Source organism: Tamandua tetradactyla, chromosome 7 (genome assembly GCF_023851605.1).
Source record: "Tamandua tetradactyla isolate mTamTet1 chromosome 7, mTamTet1.pri, whole genome shotgun sequence".
Taxonomy (NCBI): Eukaryota; Metazoa; Chordata; class Mammalia; order Pilosa; family Myrmecophagidae; genus Tamandua; species Tamandua tetradactyla.
This window is the reverse complement of record NC_135333.1, coordinates 32119500-32142852: the sequence shown is the minus strand read 5'-3', so window position 1 is coordinate 32142852 and position 23353 is coordinate 32119500. Positions and strand designations below refer to the sequence as shown.

The window sequence follows — 23353 nt, the reverse complement described above, 5'->3', positions numbered from 1 at the left end:
GAAGGAGGTAACAGGGAGGAATGGGCAAAAATCAAAGAAAGAACTACAAGAACTTTTTCTAAAAGGACCCACAGACGGCAAACTAATAAAATGTCTGATTCCGAAGGTAAAGAGAAAACCCTGCAAGCTTCTAGTTGGGAAATAGCAGGCTCTCCTCCAGGAGGGGAGATGGACTCCCTTGGAGCCATGTTGTGGATTAAATGGCACAATGTGTGCAAGGTTGCGAGAAGGAAAAATCATGACCCTTGAATAATGCAGGCAAGTAAAATTCTTCATATGTGGAGATCAAAAGGATATAAGTTTGGACAAGCAAGACTGACACCAGTCAACATCCTTTCCCTAAGGAGGGGCTCCAGCCAAACCAAAATGAGAATTTGAATAAAGAACTTGATAAAAAAGGGGTGGCATGTTCCACAAGAAACCGTACGAAACCAGCAGAATCTGTAGTTAGGTTACTGACAACGCAATTGTGAAACTGAATAATGTTGTTCGGAAAGGATGCTTAGAAGAGGCTATCATTTTAAAAAATACTTGCAAAACAAATTTCATTTCAGAGCAACTCTGTGGAACTCTGATTTCCCAACTCAGCGGTGTTTCCTGTCCACTCTCCTACCTTTTCTCAGTGGCATTACACACACACATACATGCACACACTCACACTGATATACTCATACACACTCATATACATTTTCTCACACACACAGTCATGGATCTCAGTCCCTTTCTTCTCTCCCTTCTCACCTCTGCCCTCTTGACCAGTTGCTGGGCACGGTCAGTGCCTTCTCATCCTTAAGCTTTTGTGTCGCCACTTCTGGAACATTCTCAAGGCCCAGAGTCCCCTGCCTGGCTCTGCCAGGTACCTGTATTGAACAAGTTCAGAAAACCACATCCCTTTCCCCACACACACACCGGCCCTCTTCTTAGCACCTGAAGACAATGTGGCTAATGTGGCTGTTGGATGCCTCTCCCAGATGAGGGGTTGGGAGGACAAAGCCTGCATCTGGGTTTGCTCGACCCCAGATATCAGCATCGAAGACAGTGCTGAGCCCTAGCTGGCTGGTGCGTGAATGGGTGAATGGGCTACTAGCCCAGTTTAACCCGGGAAAGTAGGAACAAGCCACACTGCAGCGTCCGAGGAACGCCAGCAGGACTAAGCAATAACCTCACTTCTCTCTGACCATAGCTTGTGTCTTGGCAAAAATAGCCACAATTTGGAGTCAGACAGTCCTGCACTTGAGTCTGTGCTCAATCTCTGAGTGATCTAGGATAATAATAGTAATAATAGCTGACTTGTGTTGGATGCTCGTTTTGACATAAACACTATCACTATCTCCACGTCACAAATGAGAAAGCGGAGGCTGAGAGCAGTTAAGTGGCTTTCCCAAGGTCCCATACAGCTAGTTTTTATAAATCAAGCTCATTATCAGCTGACAATCAGGAGGGCCTGAAACTCATCAAAGAGAGAAGGAAGGATGTCAGTCTGTCCAGGTCATTTGGCAAAGCAGCAGCATTCCCCCCACCAAGGAGGAATGCCTGAGGAGGGGGGGCACACATTGCCACACAGCCTGGCATTGCCACCAAAAAACCCACAGGTTGTTTAAACTGTGTCTGGAGCACATCGAAGGCTGGGACTCATCCAACGTGCACTACCTACCCTGCCATGACAATGAAGAAATCCAGGCGGTTCCACGTGTCCCCGAGGTAGCATTTCTTGCCAAAAATGCCCAGGGCCACCATCTTGAGCACCATCTCCATGGCAAAGAAGATAAAGATGAAGTCGTCAAAGACCTGCAGGGAGGGGCAGGAGGAAAGTAAAAGGCAAGGGACAAAGTGAGGTTCTAGAGCAGGACTGGGGGTTAGAGTCATGTGGGGGTGGGGGTGGGGAATCGGGGGAGAGACAGGGGATGGGTATGAGGGGCCTGGAAGCTCTCTCTCCTGGGCAGGAAGAGAACCTCAGAGATCCTGGTCTGATGTACCCATTTCACAGATGAGGAGACTGAGGCCCAGAGAGGGGAATGAACTTGCCAAAAACATACAATTGATTCTCTTTACTCCCTAGGACAGGCATAATGACAAGGGACCTAGCTCTGGACTAGATACTTTACCTGCATTCTCTCTTAATTTTCACAATGACCCTGTGGGTAGCCCCACTTTACAGATGAGGAATCCAAGACTCAGAGAGGTTAAGCAACTCACCCCAGGTCACACAGCAGGTAAGTGGCAGAGTCAGGACTGAAGCTCAGGTCTGACTCCAATGCCCACAGGGAAGGGGCCTTCTCAAAACAGATCTGACAACCCCACTGGGAAGCCTGGCTTCTGGCTCCTGCCTTCCTCTGCTCAGAAAGAAGGTCTCAGATGTGTCCCTAACCAAGGACTCAGGCAAAGTGTCTGTACCCTGAGGACTGGGCCTGGGTGAAATTCCTATCTTTCCAGATTCAAGGAAGGCTACGGTCAATTCAACTCACAAACGGGCACTGAGCACCTGATGCCAGGCCCCTAGGCTGGGCACTGAGGACACAAGAGGCAAGAAACACACCATCATTTTCTTAGTGAATTTCCACCTCACTGGGGATCTGGCCTAGGACTCAGATAAGTTCATTGCTTCTCACTGAGCCAGGGAGCCAAGGTCCTGATTTAGGGGGGCTGGGTTGGGGACAAGGGCCTGGGTGGCTCACACATGCCCCCAGGGCGTTCTGAGGCCCTGCCCTGCTTGGGAGCTGCTGAGCCGGGCCTAAAGGAAGGAAGCAGAAGGCCCCTAAAGGAACCTGGTTTTCCCCAGATGGGCCTTTGGGAATTTGCCCATCTGTAAAATGGGTATAACCCTAACACCTGCCGCAGGGGGTTGTGAGGGTTGAATGAAGTTGCGGTATACGGTACATGAGTCCTGAACGGGGTCACGACAGGTGGCAGAGGTTTGATTCCACTTGGGATCTGACTGAAAGGACAGGAGGGCTATCGGAGGCCAGCCCCCTGCAGGGCACTGACGGTGAGGTATGGAACATGAGCTTTGTCCCACGGGCATCGTGCAGCTAAGCACAGGTTTTAAGCAGTGGAAGGCTGTGATCAATTGCATTTTACTGGCAGGAGTGAAGGGGACAAGCCTGGGATTTGGGGGGAGACTGGCGGGAGTGTCCAGGTGAGAGAAGATGAGCTGAGGCCTCGGGATGGAGAGGAGGCGACGACGGGGACAGAAGGTCACAGAAGACTACGACCAGGGCTGGGTAAGGCCATTCCACAGTGAGGAAGCGGGAAGCGATGGGCTGGGGCCAGGAGGGGCGGGGCGGGGCGGGGCGGGGCGTAGCTGGGCTGGGGTGTGGCGGGGCGGGACGGGACGTGGCGGGGCGGGGTGGGCCTGGGAGGGGCGGGGCCTCACCTGCAGGATCCTGCAGCGGTCGGTCAGGCAGTCCATGTCGTCGCACGGCTGGTACATGCCGAGCGTCACGCAGTTCAGCAGGATCACCATCATGCTGACACACTCGAACCACGTGCACACCACCAGGTCAAGGAGAAAACAGCCGGAGGGCCGTGGGAAAGCGGTGGTGCGCCCTGGGATTAAGGACTCCCTGACCCACACAAACACACGCGTCCCCCCCGTTTCCTGGTTATTCCTCCCTCCGGGGACCTTCCCGTAATGGGTCAACACACAAGTTTGCAAAAACCCTGCAGCCAGCCTAGCCCCATCGCAAGCATAGATGTGGTGACCCATGCTAAACCCCTCCCAGGGCGGGAGCCACACCTGCCAGGACCCTCCCTCCTGCCCCGCCAGGAGCTCCTGGAGAGGGACCCAAAGGCCTGCTAGCAACCCCTCTCTGGCTGGTCCCTGCCTCTCCCACCTCTGACCACCTCCCTGTGACCGTCACTCCCTTCCTCTTCCCCTCCCCTCCCCCACCCATGCCCCACCCCCAACTCTGCACCAGCAGTTTCCACCCAGGGCCTGAGTCAGGAGCCTGCAGAGGACTGTCCCCTGGGGCTGAATGACCCTGTCCTTCCCCCAGCATGAGAGCCCATCGCCGGACTCTGCCATGGCTGCACCTGGACGGGCTCCAGCCCCTGGGCCAAGCAGAGCAAGGCTGGGCCTCCTGAGGCCTGCCCAGGTAGAAAGGCTCTGCAGCAAAAGGGCTCTCCTAATCCAACCCGGAGCAGGGCCTCTGGGGCACTCGCTTGGATTTAGGGTGAGTGAGCGCCCCTCTGGCTCCCTCCCACCCCCCAGGCTGGGCTGGTCCTTCTCTCCTTATCCCAAGGTAAGGAGACGGACTGACGGATGCCTTCCCGGTCCCACCACTCCAATCCACCTGGGGTTGGAGAACCAGGGGCAGAGCGCAAAGGGCCCTCCAGGCCGCAGTCACTCACAGCCACACCCATCATTACAGAGATGAGAAGACCTGCTCAGATCTCCCAAACTCACTTCTCCCACCAGGACCGAAGTCAGACTTGTGGGCGAACTTTCAGACCCTGAAGTCTGGCTTGGAGGCATGATTAGAGCGGCAAGTGTGTTCTTTGACGGAACTCACCAGGCCTGGCCTACCCAGTCCTCATTCCTGACCCCAGGCTGACCAACGCCTTGCGCTCAGAAACTGAGAAGTCCAGAAATGGGACAGCAGCCTCCTGTGCTGGGAAAGCAGTGACTGGAAAAGGGCTGTCCAGGAGTCAGGGGACCTGTGCTTGAACTCCAGCCCAGCAGTGACCAGCTCTGGGGTCTCCAGCAATCCCCTTCCCATCTCTGAACCTCAGTTTCCCCACTGGCCAGGCGCCTCCTCACTGGTCTCACTGAGTCCATCTGGCCCCTCTGATCCACCCTCTGAAGCAGCAATGAATGGTTAAAATTGAGATCACCTCCCTCTCCTGCTCCAGACCCTGCCATGGCTCCCTATCTCTCTCAGAATAAACCTCAAAGCCCTCACCATGGTCTGCAAGGTCCTGCCAACACCTCCCCCCATCTCCCAGCTCACCCTACTTGAGCCTCGCTGGCCTCCCTGCTGCTCCTCAGACATACCAGTCATCCTCCACCTCAGGGCCTTTGCACATGCTCTTCTTTCGACCTGGAGACGCCTCCCAAGAGCATCAAGGGCAGTTCCTTCTGACCCTTTGACTTCATTGTAACCTCCTTTGAGACAGGCCCACCCAGATTCATCCCTCTCGGCTTTATGGTCTTCTTACACCCTGAAATCACCTTGCTGACATCCTCATTGCCTTCATCCACTGCTAGAACCCATATTCCATGAGGTCAGGGATTTTGCATTCACAGCTCCAATAGTAACAGGCGTCTAGTAGGAGCTCAATAAATGTCTGTAGAATGAACAAGGAAATCTCTCAGATCCCTGCCTACTCTGACATCCAGTGACTCTTGCGTGCCTCCACAGGAAAACTCTTGCCCCTCAATTTCAAACACTTGCTCTAAGCTCAGCCGTAGCTGCAGCCTCCAAACCCTCAGCCCGACCCCAGCGAAGTCAGGGTGAGTTCCTCTGTTGCCTGCGGGGTGGGGGTGGGGGGTGGGGGGGAGTGACGGAGGGTGGGCAAGGAGGCTGACACGACAACAGCCCCTCCCCCCTCCCCAGGCCCCTGCTCACCTACCCTCCTGCCTCCCCCTCAGGCCCTTCCTCCCCCAACCCTGCTCCTTCCTGCCCCCCCCATCCCGCTGCCACTCTCCCACTACAGCCTGTAATTAATTTCAGTTGCTGCCAGCGCCCCCTTCTAGCCTGAACATTGCTTCAGCAGCAGCTTCGTCATTAATTAACTTTTTTGAAGTTCAAACGTTCTAATTACCAGTGCACATCCCCCACCCCACCCCTTGCCTTTCCCCAGCCTGACGTGCTGGCGCCCCCCAGTCACCTCTTCCGCTCCCTCTACCCCTCCTGCCAGCTTCAAGCCCAGAGTGCACTGAGCAGTGCCTCTCAGGAGCCTGGCACCCCCATTTCTTCCCCCCCAGGTTCTGAGTGGGGGCTCAGCAGGCCCATTTCATGGATGAGAAAACCTGAGGCTCAGGGAAATTGGGGGCCTCTCCCAGGGTCGCACAGCTGGGAAGTACCAGAGCTGAGATTAACACAGGGCCCACTGAACTCGGAGGCCAGTGCTCTCCACCGCAATGGCTTGTCCTTACCCACGCCTTCCCTCTCTCTCCCCTGAGTCCAGGGTCTCTCTCCTGGACCCTGCACCAGCTTCCTCTCTTGCCTCCAGCTCTGGCCTCGGCTCTTTCAATCTGCCCCCTCTTGATGACTGGGCACCTGCCGTGTGCCAGGCTCTGCTCTAGCCCTTTGCAAGTGTTACCTCATTTAATCCCCACAGGGGTATCATAAACCCCATTTGCAAACGAGAAATTGAAATGCAAAAAAGAACATGATTTACCCAAGGTCACCAGCTGGAAAGTGGCAGAGCTGGGATTTCAACCCGGGGTTGGCTCTTCTTGACCCCAAGCAATTTTGCCACTGCCAGATTAAACCGCCCAAAGCCTAACTCTGATTACACCTCCTTATCCTCAAAAACCTTTCAGCCGCTGCCCAAGGACTCCTAGACTTCAATCCCCAAAACTCTTCCTGTCTTATCTTCCACTGCCTTTGCATGCACTGGACTTCTTGCTGCACCCAAGCCCACCCTTTGAAGGTGCTTTTCTCGGCATCTAGGCCACCTTTCCCTCTTTACTCTCTCTATCAGGCAAACTTCTACTCATCCTTCACAGCCATTTATCACCACTTCTTGAGCCACCTTCCCCCACTTACAAGGCGGTGGCTCAACTTCCCTCTCCCGACACACTCCTTTGTCCGCTTGGTCTAGCAGGCATCCCAGTAACCATGGCTACTGTCTCCCAGCCACGCTACAGACATGATCTTAGCTCTTGCCACAATCCCCTTTAGGCAGATAAGGAAATAGGCCTGGAGAGCTTAAGTCACTTACCCAAGGTCACACAGGCAGTGAGGAACCCAGACTGTCGGGCTCAAAGCGGCACCATAACATGACGAGGGGCTGCCTCTGTGGTTCGCCTGCGTCCCCCACTGCACTGGGGCCCCAGTGGGCAGAGGGAGCAGCTTTCGTCTCTGGAGCACTCAGCTTCGGACATTCAGAGATGGACAGTCCCTGGCCCTGCCCTGAGGCCCTCGGGGAAATCCCACATGGGCAGAGGCTGCGCCCCTTCCAAGAGCCCAAGGCTCAGAAGTCTGGCCAGAGCTGGTATCCTCGCCTGCGGTGCCTCCAGGGGCCTGACACGCTCCCCACTGGTCTGCGGATCAAAGCCACACATCCTCCTTGAAGCTGAGCCAGGCCACGCAGCGTGGGTGGGAGGGTGGCGGAGGGAATTACGATCTCCAGCACTGAGCAAGGCCATGGCCTAGCCCAACCCCTGACATTTGCTCCATTAGGCACAAGCACTGCAGCTCAGGAGCAAAGCTCCGGGGGCCTGGGGGAATCAGAAGGCAAAGGGGGACTCCGTGAGAGCAGGACGAGATTTCCAGGTAAGAGGGCAGGCTGGGGTTTGAGTGTCAGCTCCCCGAGTCTTCACTGGCTCCCCACTGGCATGCAGTTGGGACCCTACTTCACCCCCAGAGACCCTCGCTCCTGTCAGGGTGATCGTTGTCTCAGATCAACCCCCACCAAGGTCCTCAGAGAGCAACCAATCCAATCCTGCATTGCAGACGGGAACCGAAGCCCAGAGAGGGGCCAAGGCCTGCCCATGTTGCACAGCAAACTGGACTCAGCCAGCAGGATTCTGACGGGACTCCGAGAGCCACCCAAACCCAAACTGAAACCCCACGTTTCCCCACATATCCCCACTCCGCATTTGTGGCATCCACTTAGCCTGGCTACCCAGGTGGTCATTTCAAACTGATTACATCCCTGGTGGGCCCGGCAGCCACGGGAGCCTCTGAGGAATAGAGAGGCAGAGGCAGATCAATGGCGAACCAATCAATGTAGTTTCCTTGGCAGGCAAAGCCTTCCCAAACCTGCAGCCCAGGGGAGGAAAACAAAGGGTGGTGTGTGTGTGTGTGTGTGTGTGTGTGTGTGTGTGTGTGTGTGTGTGTGTGTGTGTGTGTGTGTGTGTGTGTGTGTGTGTGTGTGTGTGTGTGTGCGCGCGCGCAGCACACAGCTCTCCCAGCACCTGAGCCCCACCTCAAGCCCGAGCATCCCTCAGAGAAGCCAGCCGGAGGGCCAGACCACACACACACCCCAATCCTACCCCCTTGACCCTCCCGTGAACTGGAGCCTCAGAGCTGAGCAGAGAATTACAGAGTAGAAGTGAGAGCATATATTGAGCACCTGCTGGGTACCAAGCATGGGGTTAATAGCGATAATGGTAACAGTTACAAACATTTCTTGAGTGCTTTTCCGCCCAGGAGCCTCCTAAACAAACAGCATGGGTTCTCTCATTTAAACCTCGCAGCAAGCAGGAGCCGGGAGGCCCCAAGAACACGGGGCCCATGCGGCTGCAGGCTCTGGGTGCTGCCACGTGCCCCATGATGGGCCTGATAAGAAGACTGTTTATCCAAGATGCCACGAGGGACAAGGGCGAGGGACAAGGGCGGCGGAGGAGAGCGGAGGAGAGCTGTAGACACGTTCTCTCACGGCCTCCTCCCATCCCGGAAGCTTGGGCCGGTTGGCTCCCTTCGAAGAGTTCTGTGCCCCAAATCAGCAAGGGGAGTTGTCATTGGTTGCTGGGTGAGTGGTCCACAAACTACAACCAGAGGGCCAAATCCAGCCCACCACCTATTTCGATAAGTCCTGCAAGCTAAGGGTATGTTTTATATTTTTAAATAGTTGGGAGGAAAAAAAAAAAACAAAAGAAAAATGAGATTTTGTGATATGTGATAAGTAGGCAAAATCTGAATTTTAGCGCCCATAAATAAAGTTGATTGGCACACAGCCACACCCATTGATTTACATATTGTCTATAGCAACTTCTGTGCTGCCACAGTAGAATGGAGTGGTTACATCAGAGACGTACGGCCCGCGAGGCCTAAAATATTTACCACATGTCCCTTTACAGATAAAGCTGGTTGAGGTTATAAAAATGGGGTTCAGTCTCCTCACCCCTCAGAAGCTGGGACCAAGGCTTGTCACATGTAATTCAACAGAGAAAGCCCTTCTCTTTGTTGACTCTCGTATAAAGCCAGGTCGCCCCTTCTTGTATTTAGGGGAAAAAAAAAAACCCACCTCACCAACAGAGCACTGAGAATCCCACACAGGTATTATCTGCTGATTACTTAATATTACCTTAAGTAGAAAATAAGAGAGATGTTATTACAAAGCCCTTTTGATTGATGGCTGCCTTGCTGCACGGTGAACCTTCACTCATGGCCTTTTAAAATGAGTCAGCCCCTGAATTCAGGCCTGGGAATGAAGAGGGTCACCCAGGAATTTCAGTAAAATTCCCCAAACTGGCAGGTGCTATTGTTACCCCCATTTTACAGATAAGGATACTGAGGCACAGAGAGGTTGGGTAACCTGGCCTGAGGTCCCACAGCGGGTAAGTGCGAAAACGGGGCTCCTGGGATGTGAATACCAAACGTCTGAACCAGATCCCAGGCCCTTTGCCAACGTATACTGCGCGCCCTCTGTGTGACAGGCTCGGATGTGGCAGGGCAGGATTTGAACACAGCTCCAACTACTCCAAATCCCACGCTCTCAGCCACGTACTCTGCCACTGCTGGCACACAGCCTGGCACACGAGGGCTCTTCCAGTGATACGCGCACACTGGAATCTTTACTCTTCCTGCTTGTCCCTCCTGTCTCCTCACAACATCCCCAAACAAGCGAGGGGAGACTGGACCTGGGTCAGTGTGTGTCCAGCCACTGGCCTGCACTTCAACCAGAGGAGTCACGGAGGGGGATGTGCTGGGTCCAGCTCTGGCTGGGAAGGAAGAATTTACCCACAGGGAACCAGGGATGCCAGCAACGGGGGGCAATGTTTACCTGAAGGCTCCCCAGGGTCAGAGCCAAGGATTCCACCCTGCGACCTGGCTGCAGCCCTGGTTGAATCTCGAGAAGGCCGGGGTGTGGACTGGGGGCATGGGGTGACCAGAGAAGTCCCCAGATCAAGGTGTCTGCCCCTTCCCAGACAGCAGAGTGGCGGGATGGAGGGCAGTTCCCACCGCAAGCAGGCCCCCCAGGGCTGCCTCCTCGCCTGCATGGTTACCATGGCGACCACGGCCTCCAACCGGCGGGCCCGGCTGACAGTCATGGTTTCAGTACCTGGGGGGGCGTGGGGGTGAGGGCTGGGGGCGGGAATGCAGAGTTTGGCAGGGGTGGCCAAGTTTGTTTTTATTTTTGTCAAATCTGAAATCAGATCCATTTCCCAGGGTGTGTCTCAGTTGCCTAAATACTCAAGCAGAGGAAGGGGATGGGGTGGGGGTGGGGGTGCCGCAGGCTACCGGGCTGAAGAGCCCGGGGGATGAAGAGCTCAGGCCTCGGAATCTCACAGGTCAGGGCCTCAGATTCTGGAATCCCCTTCTTAGCCCCCCTCTGAGCCGCTCTGAGGTCAGTTCCACAAGCATCCATGGAGCGCCTGCTGTATACCTGGCCTGTGCGCCAGGCTGCTGAGGCAAACCAGGCTCATTCTTTTTCTGGAGGCGCCAAGTGGACCCAAAGCACGTCCCTCCTGGAAGGCCCTGCTGTGCCATGCGCCTGCATAGCACCCACTAATCAGTGGTGACCATGTTTGAACATCAGCCCTGCTCTGGGCCCTGGGCTTTAAGGATATCGCATTCATTCATTCATTCATTCATTCATTCAACTAATATTTATGAACACAACCACTCCGGATGGTTGCTTGGTAGCATCTACTAAAGCTAAGCATAGGCCCATGCTAGGACCCAGCAATGCCACTCCCAGGTATACAGCCAGGAAAAAACATGGGAAAAAGTCCACAAAAAAAAGACACACCCCCAAACACTCATGGCGATATGATTCATAACAGCTCTCACCTGGGAGCAGCCAAATGCCCATAAACAGGAGAAGGCATTGAAGAGACCGAGATAGGTCAGTGATTTTCAGCCAGGGACAATTTTGCTCCTAGGGGACACTGGCCATGTCTGGAGACGGTTTTGGTCATCCCAAGTGGGAGAGCAGGGGTTGCCACCAGCATCCAGTGAGTGGAGGCCAGGGATGCACAGGACAGCTGCCCATAGCAAAGAATGATCCGGGCCCAGAGGTCAGCAGTGCCAAAGCTGAGAAACCCGGAGGTCCAGCCCCACAGTTGAACCCACCCCAACAACTAAGAAGAACTAACTACTGGGGCAGGACAAGCGTAGCTCAGTGGTAGAACTCTCGCCCACGATGCGGGAGACCTGGGTTTGAGTTCTGGACCATGCACCACCAAAAAAACAAACAAAGAAAAAGAACTAACTACTGGTCTCCACAATAGCATGTGAGTCTCATAAACATAATGGGGGGTCAAGGAAGCCAGACACCAAAAACAGACAGTGGATGAATCCAAGTATCAGAAGTTCAAAACCAGTTCTTGCACCTGAACCAGGTGAGAGCGTGCAGAATTGCAGTCCCCTCGGGGATGTCAGCTAAGGAGTAGGTGGGGGAGCCAAAGCAGCTTCTAAGGACTGGAGAGGTTCTTGTCTGGGCCTGAGTGGGGGCCACAAGAGCAGTACTTGGGAGGTACATCAAGATGTGTGAATTTTGCAGCCTGTATGTTTTAACTCAATAAAAATTTTAACAACAAAAAAAAATTATGTAAAGTCTCAAGACAGCAGGAGAAAGCTGCTCCATAAAGTGAAAGGCAGATGGTGCCAGGCCAAGCCTTTCTCCACTTGCATTGCTCCAGTGACATGGTGCTCCCCACATGACAAATGGCTCAACCAGGGCTGAACGGTTCTACTTAAAAGCTATGGAGCCTCAGTGGGCCTGGGTGCCTTAGGAGGTGGGCACGAGGCAGTGAGCACCCTCCTTCCTTGTCCCTGCTCCCACCCCCGCCTCTTGGAGTTCCCACTATATGAGAACTCATTGCACTTGGCCAAAGTCTCTGATTCCCAGATGCCCAGCAGACCACCATGCCCAGTGCAGACAGCTGATGTGGGGGAGGCGATGGCAAGGGAACAGGGGCTGCGGGCTCAGAAGAAAACCCGGGGTGGATTATCCATGGGAAGGACATGAGGACCAAGGATATTCCCCAGATGCTCCTGCTCCAGCCACTGCTGAAGGGAGGGCCGGGGTCCCAGCCCCAGGAGCCCACTCCAAAGAAGGTGTGCCCAAAGGGAAGCCTGGAGGTATAGACGCCTCCTCTTGGCGCTAACAGAACTTTGGACTTCCCTCATTACAGCGGCTATGGAACTGCGTGTCTGTGGTCTGGCCTGGTTCCCTCATCCCTAGCCAGGTCGTGCTCTCGATGGGAAGAACATTTCCATCACGTTCCATGCCTGGAACCCTCCCTGAACACAGGTAGGGAAACCTGCAGCCTCAGGAGGGAGTGAAGTCCCCGTCACTTGAAGGCACCAAGGAGACTAAGGAGGGACTTCTGGGCTGGTGGGATTTGCCAGCAGCCTTCCCTTCCTCACTCATTACTCATTTATTCAACACACCCTCACTGAGGTCCTCCTTTGTGCCTGGTCCACAGCGGCTCCTGGGACCCCCAAGGAAGAAGACACAGTTTCTGCCCCCCAGAAACCACCACTGGAGACGACCACAGAGACGCGGAGTAACTCAAACACAAGGCAGAAGGGACAAGGGCTGGATGGATGGATGACATCGTCCCTCAGCCTCCCCAGGGGGCCTGCCCCCCGCCGCCCGTCTCCCTCGCCAGGTGTGTTCACACGGATGCACGCGGACGCACGGGCACCCGCACACGCGCGCCCTACTCCACGCAGCACTCTCGCGGCTGACCCCGCGTCCTTCCTGAACCAGGGTTCTTAGTCGTGTCTGTGCCTCACTCCTTCGGGCAGCTTGGGGAAGCGCCTGGGTCCCTTCTCAAGATGATGCTTTGAAATGCATTTTTTTAAAAAAAGAAAAAGCTTAGGATTAGGAAAAGAAGTCAGTTCCATTAAAATAGTTATCAAAATATTTTAAGCGAATTTGTGATAGAGAAATATTAGCACCTCTTTAGCAGCACAATACAAGATGCAGCGGTGGGTTTAATAATTATGTGACTTTGACGCAGTGATGAATGTAAATGCTATTCTGAGAGCTCGGCAACAAACGTGATGCGCCAGGAAAATATCGGCGCTTTCTACCGGTGACCCCCCACGGGGACCGCTAATACAGTCGTGGTTTGTTACCTCTGTTCGTAAGAGAAAGAAATGCTCCATTTTATCAGAGGTGGCTGAAAACAAAGATGCAACATTTACCCATCCAAGTTCACGGTCCCCAGGTTAAGCCCCTCTTCTAGAAGCTCCGCCCCTTGGGCTCCGTGAACCCCGGGTCTGGTCCCCGTCGGCCTCTAGGGCTCCTTCCCTTACGTGCTGAGCCTCCTCGGGGCCCTCAGCCCTCTGGTCTCTCCCCTCTTCTCCCTGCACCCTGTCGGGATGTGAAGTAAGGAAGACAAGGAGGGAGCCCAGGGGGCACAGCCCAGCGCCACTGGGCAGGGGGACAGGGATCTGGAAGGCGGCCCCGTGGGAGAGCTGCAGAGAGATTAGCAGGAACACATGCTGGCTGGTTAAAAAGACGTATTGATTTCTCTCCCAGGGAAACAAAAGCGGCTGTTGGTCTCCCACCAGGGATGGCGACGCGGTCTGGGGGAGGGTGCGGGTCGAGGTCGGCTTCAGAGCGGCAGGAGCCGAAGCCCAGGCGGGAAGACGGGGCGCGGGGTGGGGGAGGGGAGTAGAGAGCCGATCTTGCTTTAAACGCCCGGGAGGAGGCTGGCTCTCCCTCCGCCACCAGCCCTCTTGCTAACCCTCCTGATCCACGTCAACTACCAGGCTTCCTGCCAGGTCTACCGGGCCTGGGCCCCAGCGCCACTCGGCCACTGCCAGCCTGGGTGGCCCCCGACAGGCTCTCTGCCTCTCTGGGCCTCATCTGACAAATGGGCAACCTCTTTAGCTGACTGAGCTGTCAGGAGGATGAAAGGAAGCCAGTGCCTGGAATGCCGCTGCCCTGTCCGCTCGCCCTCTTCCCTTCCGCCCTCGAGTCTACACCCCAGTGTCCTTCTGCCGTCACCCCCACGGCCTCTCTCCCCCCGCCCACGCTCCAGGCTGGGGCCTCACCAGGCCCCCAGTGACCCCTGACCAGGCTGCTTCCTCTGCCGGTCCTGCCACTGCCTCTCCCTCCACTTCTCTCCCTACCAAAATCTCTCCTGCCCTGGCCCCCACGTCCCTCCCCCTCCTCCAGGAAGGCTCCTGCGGCAGGACAGGCTCCAATCTCCTGGGCCCAGACCCTCCCGCAGGCCCCTCTGCTCAGTCTTTTGCCCTTTTTGTTTCACAGGAGAGTGATCTGGGTGTGGCTCTGCTTCTCATCAGGCTGGGGACTCCTTGGGGGCACAGCTGGGGACACCTCCACTCAGGTCTAGAACAGTGTCCAACACATATTTGCTGAATGAATAAATGAAGGACTCACTCAGGCGATCAATATCCACTGCAGGAGCCTCCCGCTTGGTCTCCGGGTCTCTCTCTTCCTCTGAAGCATCCTCCATTCTGCTCTGAGGTCAAGCATTCTAATAAACGAATCTGCCCATGTCCTATCCCTGCTGGACACCTGTGAGTGGCTCCCCAGTGTCCACAAGATCAAGTGCAAGCTCTAACCTGGCATTCAATGTCCTGTTTCAGCCACACTGAACTCCCCACTACTCTCTCTTCTGGAATACATCTCTCAACTGTTCTGGAAAACTCCTACTCATGCAGTAAGACCCAGGGTTAATGCCCCCTCCCCCAGGCAGCCTTCAACAATGCTCCCAGGCTGGGCCAGGGTCTATCTGTGCACAGAAATCTACAGATGACAGTAACTGAGGGTCAGGCCTGTCCCTGGCCCAGCCTTCCAGCCCACCCTGCCAACCAGTGAGAGTGCAGCATCCATTCTGGCCACCATGGTTTCTCCGTGGCCCAACTTGACACTGACTCTTATTTCTGAGAAAAACAAGCTTCTCCATGCCAGATGGAGGGAAACGGACAATTTCCCAGACATGTGTTGCTTCCTCCAGCAATGTTCATCGCCTGTCTGCGCCTTCTGATGAGGCCAGGGCTGGAGACACCCCCCCCCACCAGAGGAACCCCATCCCCACTCATGAGCAGGCCTGGGGTGGGGACAGTGCAGCCCCAAGAGTCTGAGTCCTGGACTTCAGTGGGCCCTGGCTTTGCTGATCACTCAGCATGTGGTTTGAGGCAGGTCACGCACCCCTCTTCAGCCTCCATCTCCCAGCTGCAGGATGGGGAGTTAGCACACTCCCTGCCCCGCTACCTCATGGGAGGCGCAGAAAAATCAATAATGACAAAAGTAGGAAAGTATTTCATAAAGTAGAAAGTTCTGAATAAATGCAAACTTCAACAGGCCCTTGGGCCCAGGCCTGTGCTGGGAGCTAGAGCCAGGGATTGTGCCCTGGGGACCTCACAGCCTGGTGAGATAAAGCAGGCGCCAGCAGATGCTGTGAGGCAGCAGGAAACTCAGGGGATAGGGAAGGACAGATAAAGGGTTGAGAGGGGATAAAGCTGGGAATCCAGGAAAACTTCCTGAAGGAGGTAGCCTGGAGGCTGGGCCGGTGGAGCTGGTGGGGTGATATCAGGGAGATGGGGCTGCGCATCCTGGGGCAGACCCAGCATAAGCCGAGGCTGGGGACAGGGGAGCAGGGGAAGCATTGGGAAAGTGCAACAGCTTGTCTGGACTTCAGTGGGGGGTCCAGGAAGGCAAATAGTGGGGTAAGTTGGAAGGGAGGATGAAGGACAATTCAGGGTGGACTGTGGACAGCCTCAAATGCAGGCTAAGTTACACTGTTCTTCATCAAGAGCCAAGGAAGGCTCTGGAGTGGGGAAAAAATAAGCCAACAAATGAAGGTAGGCAGGAGGGAGGGAGGGGTGGGGGGAGGGGGAAGGGTGGGAGGGGAGGGGAGGTAACAGCCCCTCAGGGCACACACAGCACTTGACAGATGACAAACTACTTCTGAACTCTGGAGCCCAGGAACACTGAGGGGGAAGCCACGCAGGAGAAGAGAGTGGGTCCGAGGGCAGAGAAGATTGCCAAAGGTCACTCGGCTGTGGGCTCCTGACCTAGAGCTCTCTCTTCACTGTGCAGAGGCAGGGGTGGGGGGAGCAGCACCCACTGTCATGTGGAACAGAAGGGTGAGATCTGGGAGCCACCTGTATAGACAGGGAGAGACAAAAGAACCCAACCTCACATGTTCCCAAAGGCCCAGCTACAGGGAAAGGGCTCAGGACAGGAGGGATGGAGGTTAGATCAAGGAAGGACTCCTTCATCATCGAGAGCCTTCAGAAAGGTCCTGGAAGTGGCTCAAGAACCTCTCTGGTGCAGCAAGACTTAGAGACTTTCAGTGTTGCTGACCCTTAAATCTCACCCTGCGCAAACTCAGGGATGGCAGGGAGGCTGGTTGAGGGGTTTTCCTGCAATGATGACCCGTTTGTCCCCCAATAGACCAATAGATTCTCTACTTTCCCTGCTTTCTCCTCCCCTCTCCCTTGCCTTGGTGCAACCCGCTCCAGGGCTCGGCCCCTCTCTCCACAGCAGGCCATGGCAGCCCAGCCCACGGGCATCTCAGACCATTGCCAGACAGACCCGGGTAGAGGAGCATGGCAGGGGGAAGGTAACCAGGACCACAGCGCAAAGGGACAGGACAAGAGAGTGACCACATGCACAAGCACCAGTGAGCCGAGGCACCCTTGCAGATACCACCGAGATACTTCCTGAGGACAGCAGCAGAAAAGCCCCTTACAGGCTTTGATGCCCAGCTCTCCCCAACCTGCAGATAGGAAGACTGAGGGTAAAACAGGGCAGTGACTTGCCCAAGGTCTCCTGCCTCACGGCCCTCTTGCTGCACCCAGAGCAGAGAGGAGACCTTCTCAGTGGACAGCTTCCCCTCACACAGGGCTGGCTCACGCTGCAGCAAAAGCACTGGCCCAACGCTGGCAACAGCCCAGGAACATGCCAGGAGGGGAGGGGCCTGCGAACTCGTCAAGGAGAAGGCCCCACACAGGCCACGGAGAGGTGGCTGCCCAGCAGAGATGCTGGACCCTGAAGGGACCTCACCCGGGTGCCTGGGACTGTGAGGCCAACCTCCCCGCCCCCGACGCCAGCCTGGAGGACCAATGGAGCCTGGGCAGGAGCGAGAGAACCGAGCTGAGCCCAGAGGCAGGGGTGAGTCCTGGATAAGAGACCAGGCCAGAGAGTCACAGGACTCAGCCGCCCCATCACAGACAGGCTGGGGAGAGAAAACAGAGTGGGCACAGCCCGCCAGGGACCTTGTCCCAGGTGCAGCTGGTTACACTCCTGAGAGAGGCTCTCAACGTCTAATCCAGGGTGGAAAATTGGTTTCCAATTGATTTGTCGTGGCTGCCTGGCTGCCCCACTGAAGGGTGCTGTGATTGATTAGTAATGTCTACACAGTTTTACCTAAGTAGCATAGGTGCACATGGTTTTCCCAGGAAACAATGTTCTCTTATTGTTTTTATCTAAAGGCCTGATGCCCCCACGTTTTAGTGAATCTACAACAAGCAGAGTTTGATTCAGCTGTCCGTGAGGGCCCTGGTCACCATGTGGACACAGGTGATAACAGTAACAACCTCAGCAGGGTTTTCCTAGTCCATGAAACTCCATTTTCACACGTGGCCTTATGTGTTGCTTTGGTCTTCAGTGTAACCCTGGGGAGGGGGTGATACCAGCCCCATTTGACAGGTGGGGAAAATGGGGCTCAGAGAGGTTAAGAAACTGGCCCATAGTCACACAGCTTATAAGAGGCACAACCAGACCTGGTCTGTCTGACTCAAGCCCCCGGCGCTTTCCATGACACTGAACACCACCTCTCCATGAGTCAAACTATGCAACCGATCCCTTGACATTTCAAACCCAGACACCTCCCAGCTGGCAGCATGTGCTCAAGGCCCAGGAAGCGGGGCTGACATTTGGGCAAGGGGACCTTTCCCACCCCAAGTCGCCAGCTCAGGGAGAGTCCTAGCAGCCCACTGGCTCTCCGGTGAGTCAGATGATGACTCAGTGCCCAACACTGGCCAAGCGAGGGCTGCGTTAGGGAGCACCCAGCTTCAAAGGGCGGCTGGCTCTGGACCAGGGACACCAGAGGCCAGCAGGGAGCCTGGGACAGACCCTTCTCGTACCATCCCGCCTCACTCCAGGGCCTCATGGATGCCACAGCTGCTCCCACAAGCCCAACTGCTGCCCTCACGTCCACCAATCCTTTGGGTTCTCAATGGGAAGCAGAACCCAATCTTAGATACACAGGCTCTTTGAAACACAGAACTTCAGGGTCTTTGAATCACAGAAGCTTAGAATTTCAGTATTGCTGAGCCTTAAATCTTACCTTTGAACTCTTAGATTCAATCACAGAAGTTTTGAGTCTGAGAGTCCCGGAACCTGACACTTTTGAAGTCATTCTTCTTTGGAATCATCAAATCTCTTGGTCTAGAAGGCAGCCCAGAAGTCATCCAGCCATTTCCACCTGAGATCTGAATCACCCCCACCCCACCCCCACCCCCACCCCAGCGGCCTCTGGTGACAGAGGGGGAAAGGAAGGCTGGGGAGGGGGCCCTTGCTCAGAGTAGCTCAAGAGTTGGAAAGCCCCTCCTTCAATTGGTTGAATTCTGTCCCACCCCCCACCTCGGCTCCCACACACTTGGGGCCCCTGAGGGACTGGGGAGCCCCTCTCTCCCCTCCCAGGTCAGTCCCACTTCTGAGTCCACACCCAGGCTGACAGTCCCTGAGGGTGGAGGTGGGAGGGTCGGGAAGACAGAGGGGAGCAGATCCCAGGAACACGGGAGCCTGGGGGTCCCTATGGGTTAGCTCGTCCTCCCGCGGGCAGCGGTGGGGGTGAGCGTGTGGCCGGCATGCGGGGATCAGGAATGGGGGTGTCCCATCCACTCCTCCCTTACAGGGGAAGGCACTGAGGCCCAGGGAGAGAGGAGACTGCCCGAAGTCACCCAGCTGGTTCACGGCAGACAGGACCAGCCCAGCCCAGCCCAGGGCCTGACTCCCCATCCAGGGGCAGCCCCCCCGAAGCTCAGGCTAGCCCTGTGTCGCTGCAGCCCCTCAGGGGCTGAGCTGGGTCACACTCCCGGGCAAGGTCATCCAAGCCATGCCCCGCCTCCGGCAATGTGACACTCTCCTTGCCAGAATAAAATGGCCACTATTGACCACCTTGATCACCAGAGAGGTGAGGTGACTTGCCTAAGGTCACACAGCACCCAAGTGGCAGAGCCAGAATCAACCCTAGTCGACCAGCCCCGGCAAGGCCTGTGACATCATTCCACTGCCTTCTTGACCCTCCTCAACTCCTCAGCTCCCATAGACACCCCTTCTTGGGCCTGGCTGTCCCCTGCTCACAAGCTGCAGGTACTAAAGCCACCTGCGGGGGTGGCAGCTGCGTCCCCCACTCCCTGCAGCTCCCCAGGGTGCACCGCCTCTGCTTCCTGGTCTTCCGTGTGTCCCCAAGACCCGACCCAGAGTGGATGAGCAGACCCTCTCACCGTGTCGAGTCCCCCTTGCCCCCTCCAGCAGGGAGCACTGTCTGCACTCTGCTCTCCCAGTGGAGCCCCTCTGCTTTCTGAGTGCTGGGGTCACTGCAGGGCCCATAACTACCTGAGCCCCCTAGCAGGTCCCTGGCTCTTCCGGGGACCAGCCTCACCATCCCATCTGTGTCCCAGGCATCCCTAGTATCCAGGGTGGGGCCTAGGACAGGGGCAGTTTTTCCATTCTCCCACATCCCAGGCTGTGCCCCTGGCAGCTCCCCACCCCACCCTGGCTCAGACCTGCAGCCTAAACTCTTGCCAATGCCCCCATCCTGTCTTCTGAGGCTTCAGGCCCCAGCAGGGGCTCTGTTCTGCTGGGTGGGCCCTGAGAACCCCGAGGCCACCAGGGCCTGGGTCCTGAAGCTCCTCCTCACTGGCCCCTAGCCACCAGGCTCACCCCTGCAACCCATCCCCGCAGGACAACTCAGCGGTCCTTCTAAGACCCAGAGCTCTCCAGGCCACTCCCCTGCTCCAAACTCTTCACTGGCTCCCCATTACTCTCAGAACACAGTCCACCTCCTCGCTACAAGACTGAGAACCAGCCCTTGCCAACCTCATCTTGCTTCACTCTGCCCCTGTCTCCTTCTACTCCAACCACACAAATCAGCCTTCGGGTCTCTCCCCTCCAGGCCTTGGCTCGTGATGCACCTTCCACCCGGAACACTCTCCCCCCACCACCCTTCCCCCGACCAGCACCACCCACTACTCAGCTCAGACACTGCCAATGCGCACCCAGCAGGTTCTGCACGAGCACCCACCATGGGCCAGGCACTATGCTAGGGGCTGGGATCCAGCAGTGAACAAGGCAGAGGCGGTCCCTGCCCCGGAGAGCCTTACAGTATGCACGGAGGAGAAAGGATGTTCGAATGGCAGCTAGAGGGTGACAAATGGGATGGTACCCGTTTTTCAGAGAGGCTGGAGAGGCTGATGGGGAATCACAGAGGGTGTCCCTGAGGAGGTGACACTTTAGTTATGATTTGAAGGATGCAGCAAAGGGTCTGGCCAGGGAAGGGAAAAGCATTTCAGACAGAAGGAACAGCATGTGAGAAGGTCCTGAGGCCTGGAAGAGCATAGGGGAGGGAGGCTAGTGGGAGGTGAGGTGGGGAGGGGGACGAGGGAACCGGCTGGACCCCTGAGCTGGGTTAGGACTTTGCTTTGCATCTCAAGGGCAACAGGAAACCGTGAAGGGTTTTAAGCAGAGAGTGATGGGAGCAGGCTGGAGGCAGAGGGTGGGAGGTGGTTAGACACATGAGGAGGCCACTTCTGCTGCTGTCCTGATCCTGGACAGAAGCCCGGCAAGAGCAAGAGAAGCAGGCAGGACCTCGCCCTGTGTGTTGGAACCACCCACCAAACGGCTCGGTCACCCGGCGGACCCAGGACTCACATCCAAGGACTTTCCAAACCAGCCACTGGATTGACCCCCAGAGACATCAGCAAGTTCCAGAACTTCACATCAGCAGGACACCAGGTCCTCATCAGTCCAACCTCGCTGCCCTGTCCATCTCCCCAGATCTGCCACCAGAGACCCCTCACTGTCACCGGGGCCCAGCAGCCTCACCCCCAGGCCTCCAGGGGCTCTGCTGGGCCACACAAAGGATATGGGTTACACACCATCTTGATGCACCAGTTCCGGGGGCTGGTGGTCTGCCTCAGGCAGAAGAAGGCCACGGGTGCCAGGTCCGGGTGGGGGATGTCCGGGTTGGCTCCATCCAGGGGCTGCTCCTGGCCTGGAGGGGACGGAGGGGGACTCTGCGGCCCCGGCTGCTCCGTGACCGCAGGCTCAGCGGCTGGGGCTGCGGCAGATGAGGGTGGCGAGGAGCTCTCAGCCATGTCGGCGCTGGGCAGGGGCCCTGGAGGAGACAGAGGGCGGCACGTGGTGGCTGCAGGCCCGGCACCGCCCGCTCGCCGACCGGCCTCCCACCACAAGGAGGGACGCGGCTCCGGCAGCCCAGGCCCAGGCCCAGGCACCTCGCTGCTCGACCACAAAGTTCAAGAAAGAGCCAAGGGGCCAGACACAGCCAAGTTTCAATCCACTTAAAACTGGGTGGCCTCTGAGCAAGCCCAGTCTACCCTAGCTGAGCCTCGGTTTGGGCCAGCAAAAAATGGGGAGAATCAAATCTTCTTAGAAAGTAATCAGGATCTTTCTTTTTCTTTTTTGCAATGAGAGGAGAGTTGTGTATTCGTTACATAATCAAGGAGAAAGAAAACTTGCAAAAAATAAGAAGGGGAACATAAAGACAGCCATGATTGGCAGGATGATGCATGTGATGAAAGAAGTGTTGGGGTGCTGTGGGGTCAGATACGAGGGAGACCTAGAGAAGTGGGGGGAGGTGGGAGGATCAGGGCAGACTTCCCTAAGGAGGCAGCACCTGAGCTGAGGTTCAGGGCTTGACCCAGGGCCCCCCACCCCACTGCCTCATAAAACTGGGACCCTAGGAACCTTAGGAACCGACCTCAGTGGGAGAAACTGAGGCCCAGAGAAGGGGCAGGACAAGCCCAGGGTCAAGTAACAGCAGAGATGGATGTCACGGGTGGGCAACCAGTACAGCCACCCGGGGCCAGCACTTGGAAGGGCCCATGGGCTTGGCTGAATGCTCAGCTGCCACTATCCTGAAAATCTCCATAATTTTTGATCAAGGGGCCCTGCATTTTCACCTTGCCCTGGACCCCACAAATTATGTAGCCAGCCCTGACTCAGGAGCACACACTCTCCCAAGCCTTTCCCCTTTCTGGTTTCATCGGATGCCCACACAACCCCAGGAAGGATATATACAGCCATGTGGCAGATGGGGAAACTGAGGCTCCGAGAAAGGAGGGGGGTGCCAAGCCTACACACTGAGCCGTGTGTCGAACCAGGCTGCGTTTACAGCCCAGAGTCCCAGCACCAGCCCTGCAGACCCACTTAATGACAACTGACCGTGGCCACAGGGTCCCCTCTCTGGGGCCCTTCTGTAGCCAAGAGCCTGTCCAGGCAGCCAATGGCAGGAGGGGAAGGGCAGCCTCTCCCCAGGACCTGCCCCCACGACCTCACCTGGGAGGCCGCCCATCCCAGAAGCCTGGCCCGCTGAAGCCCCCTGGGCCCTAGAATCCTGAGACCCTGCAAGCTGGGCAAGCGGGATGGGAGATGGGACCCAAATCCCTGGTGCCCTCCAGGCCGCCGCCTGCGGCTGCCGAGCTGTTGGCTGAGCCACCCCGAGCTGATGTAGTTGGACATTTCTCTGGCTCCCAGGGGCGACAGGCAGGAGTTGGCGCCTCCTGTCACTTCGCCCGGCTGGTCAGGAAGGCAGAGTTTTCTCCCAAGCCCTGGGCTTTGCTCTCAGTTCCAGAAAAAACAACCACAGGCCTTACATAAGCTCCCAGGCACCTCAGCCCGTGCACGTGTCAACCCCCCGGGCTGCAAAACATCCTCCCTGGGGTGGTTCCAGGTGGCTGGCGCCCCCCCATGCACCCCACTGGCCCCTGACTCCTGCCACACTCGACATCCTAGGAGCCCCTGGAGCCCCGGCTCGCCCTCCTCCAGGCTCTCTCCCTGTGCACCCTGTCCTCCATCTCCTCATGCCCTGTTCTTCCAGGCCCTGCTGATTCATTAATTCATGCAACAAACATTTCCTGAGCACCTACTGTGTGCAGACATGGCATCGGCCCACCTTCAGCCAACACTCCAGCCAGGGAGAGAGAGGCACAGGTCAACTGATTTTCCTCTCTCTGGTTTTCCACAGCTCTACTCACCATCAAACATACGATTGAGGTAT

General features: G+C 56.4%; 1 protein-coding gene across 1 annotated transcript in view; it reads right to left on the bottom strand.

Annotated features, from left to right (window-relative positions):
• CACNA1I (calcium voltage-gated channel subunit alpha1 I) overlaps positions 1 to 21442 on the bottom strand; it is a 105760-nt gene extending 84318 nt beyond the window's left edge. The window contains exons 1-3 of the mRNA XM_077168888.1: positions 21202 to 21442; positions 3374 to 3485; positions 1655 to 1788 (exon numbers count right to left, since the gene is read on the bottom strand). Coding sequence (XP_077025003.1) covers positions 1655 to 1788; positions 3374 to 3485; positions 21202 to 21431 — 476 coding nt within the window. The 5' untranslated portion in view covers positions 21432 to 21442. The remainder of the gene's footprint in view (positions 1 to 1654; positions 1789 to 3373; positions 3486 to 21201) is intronic.
• Positions 21443 to 23353: the final 1911 nt, after the last annotated feature.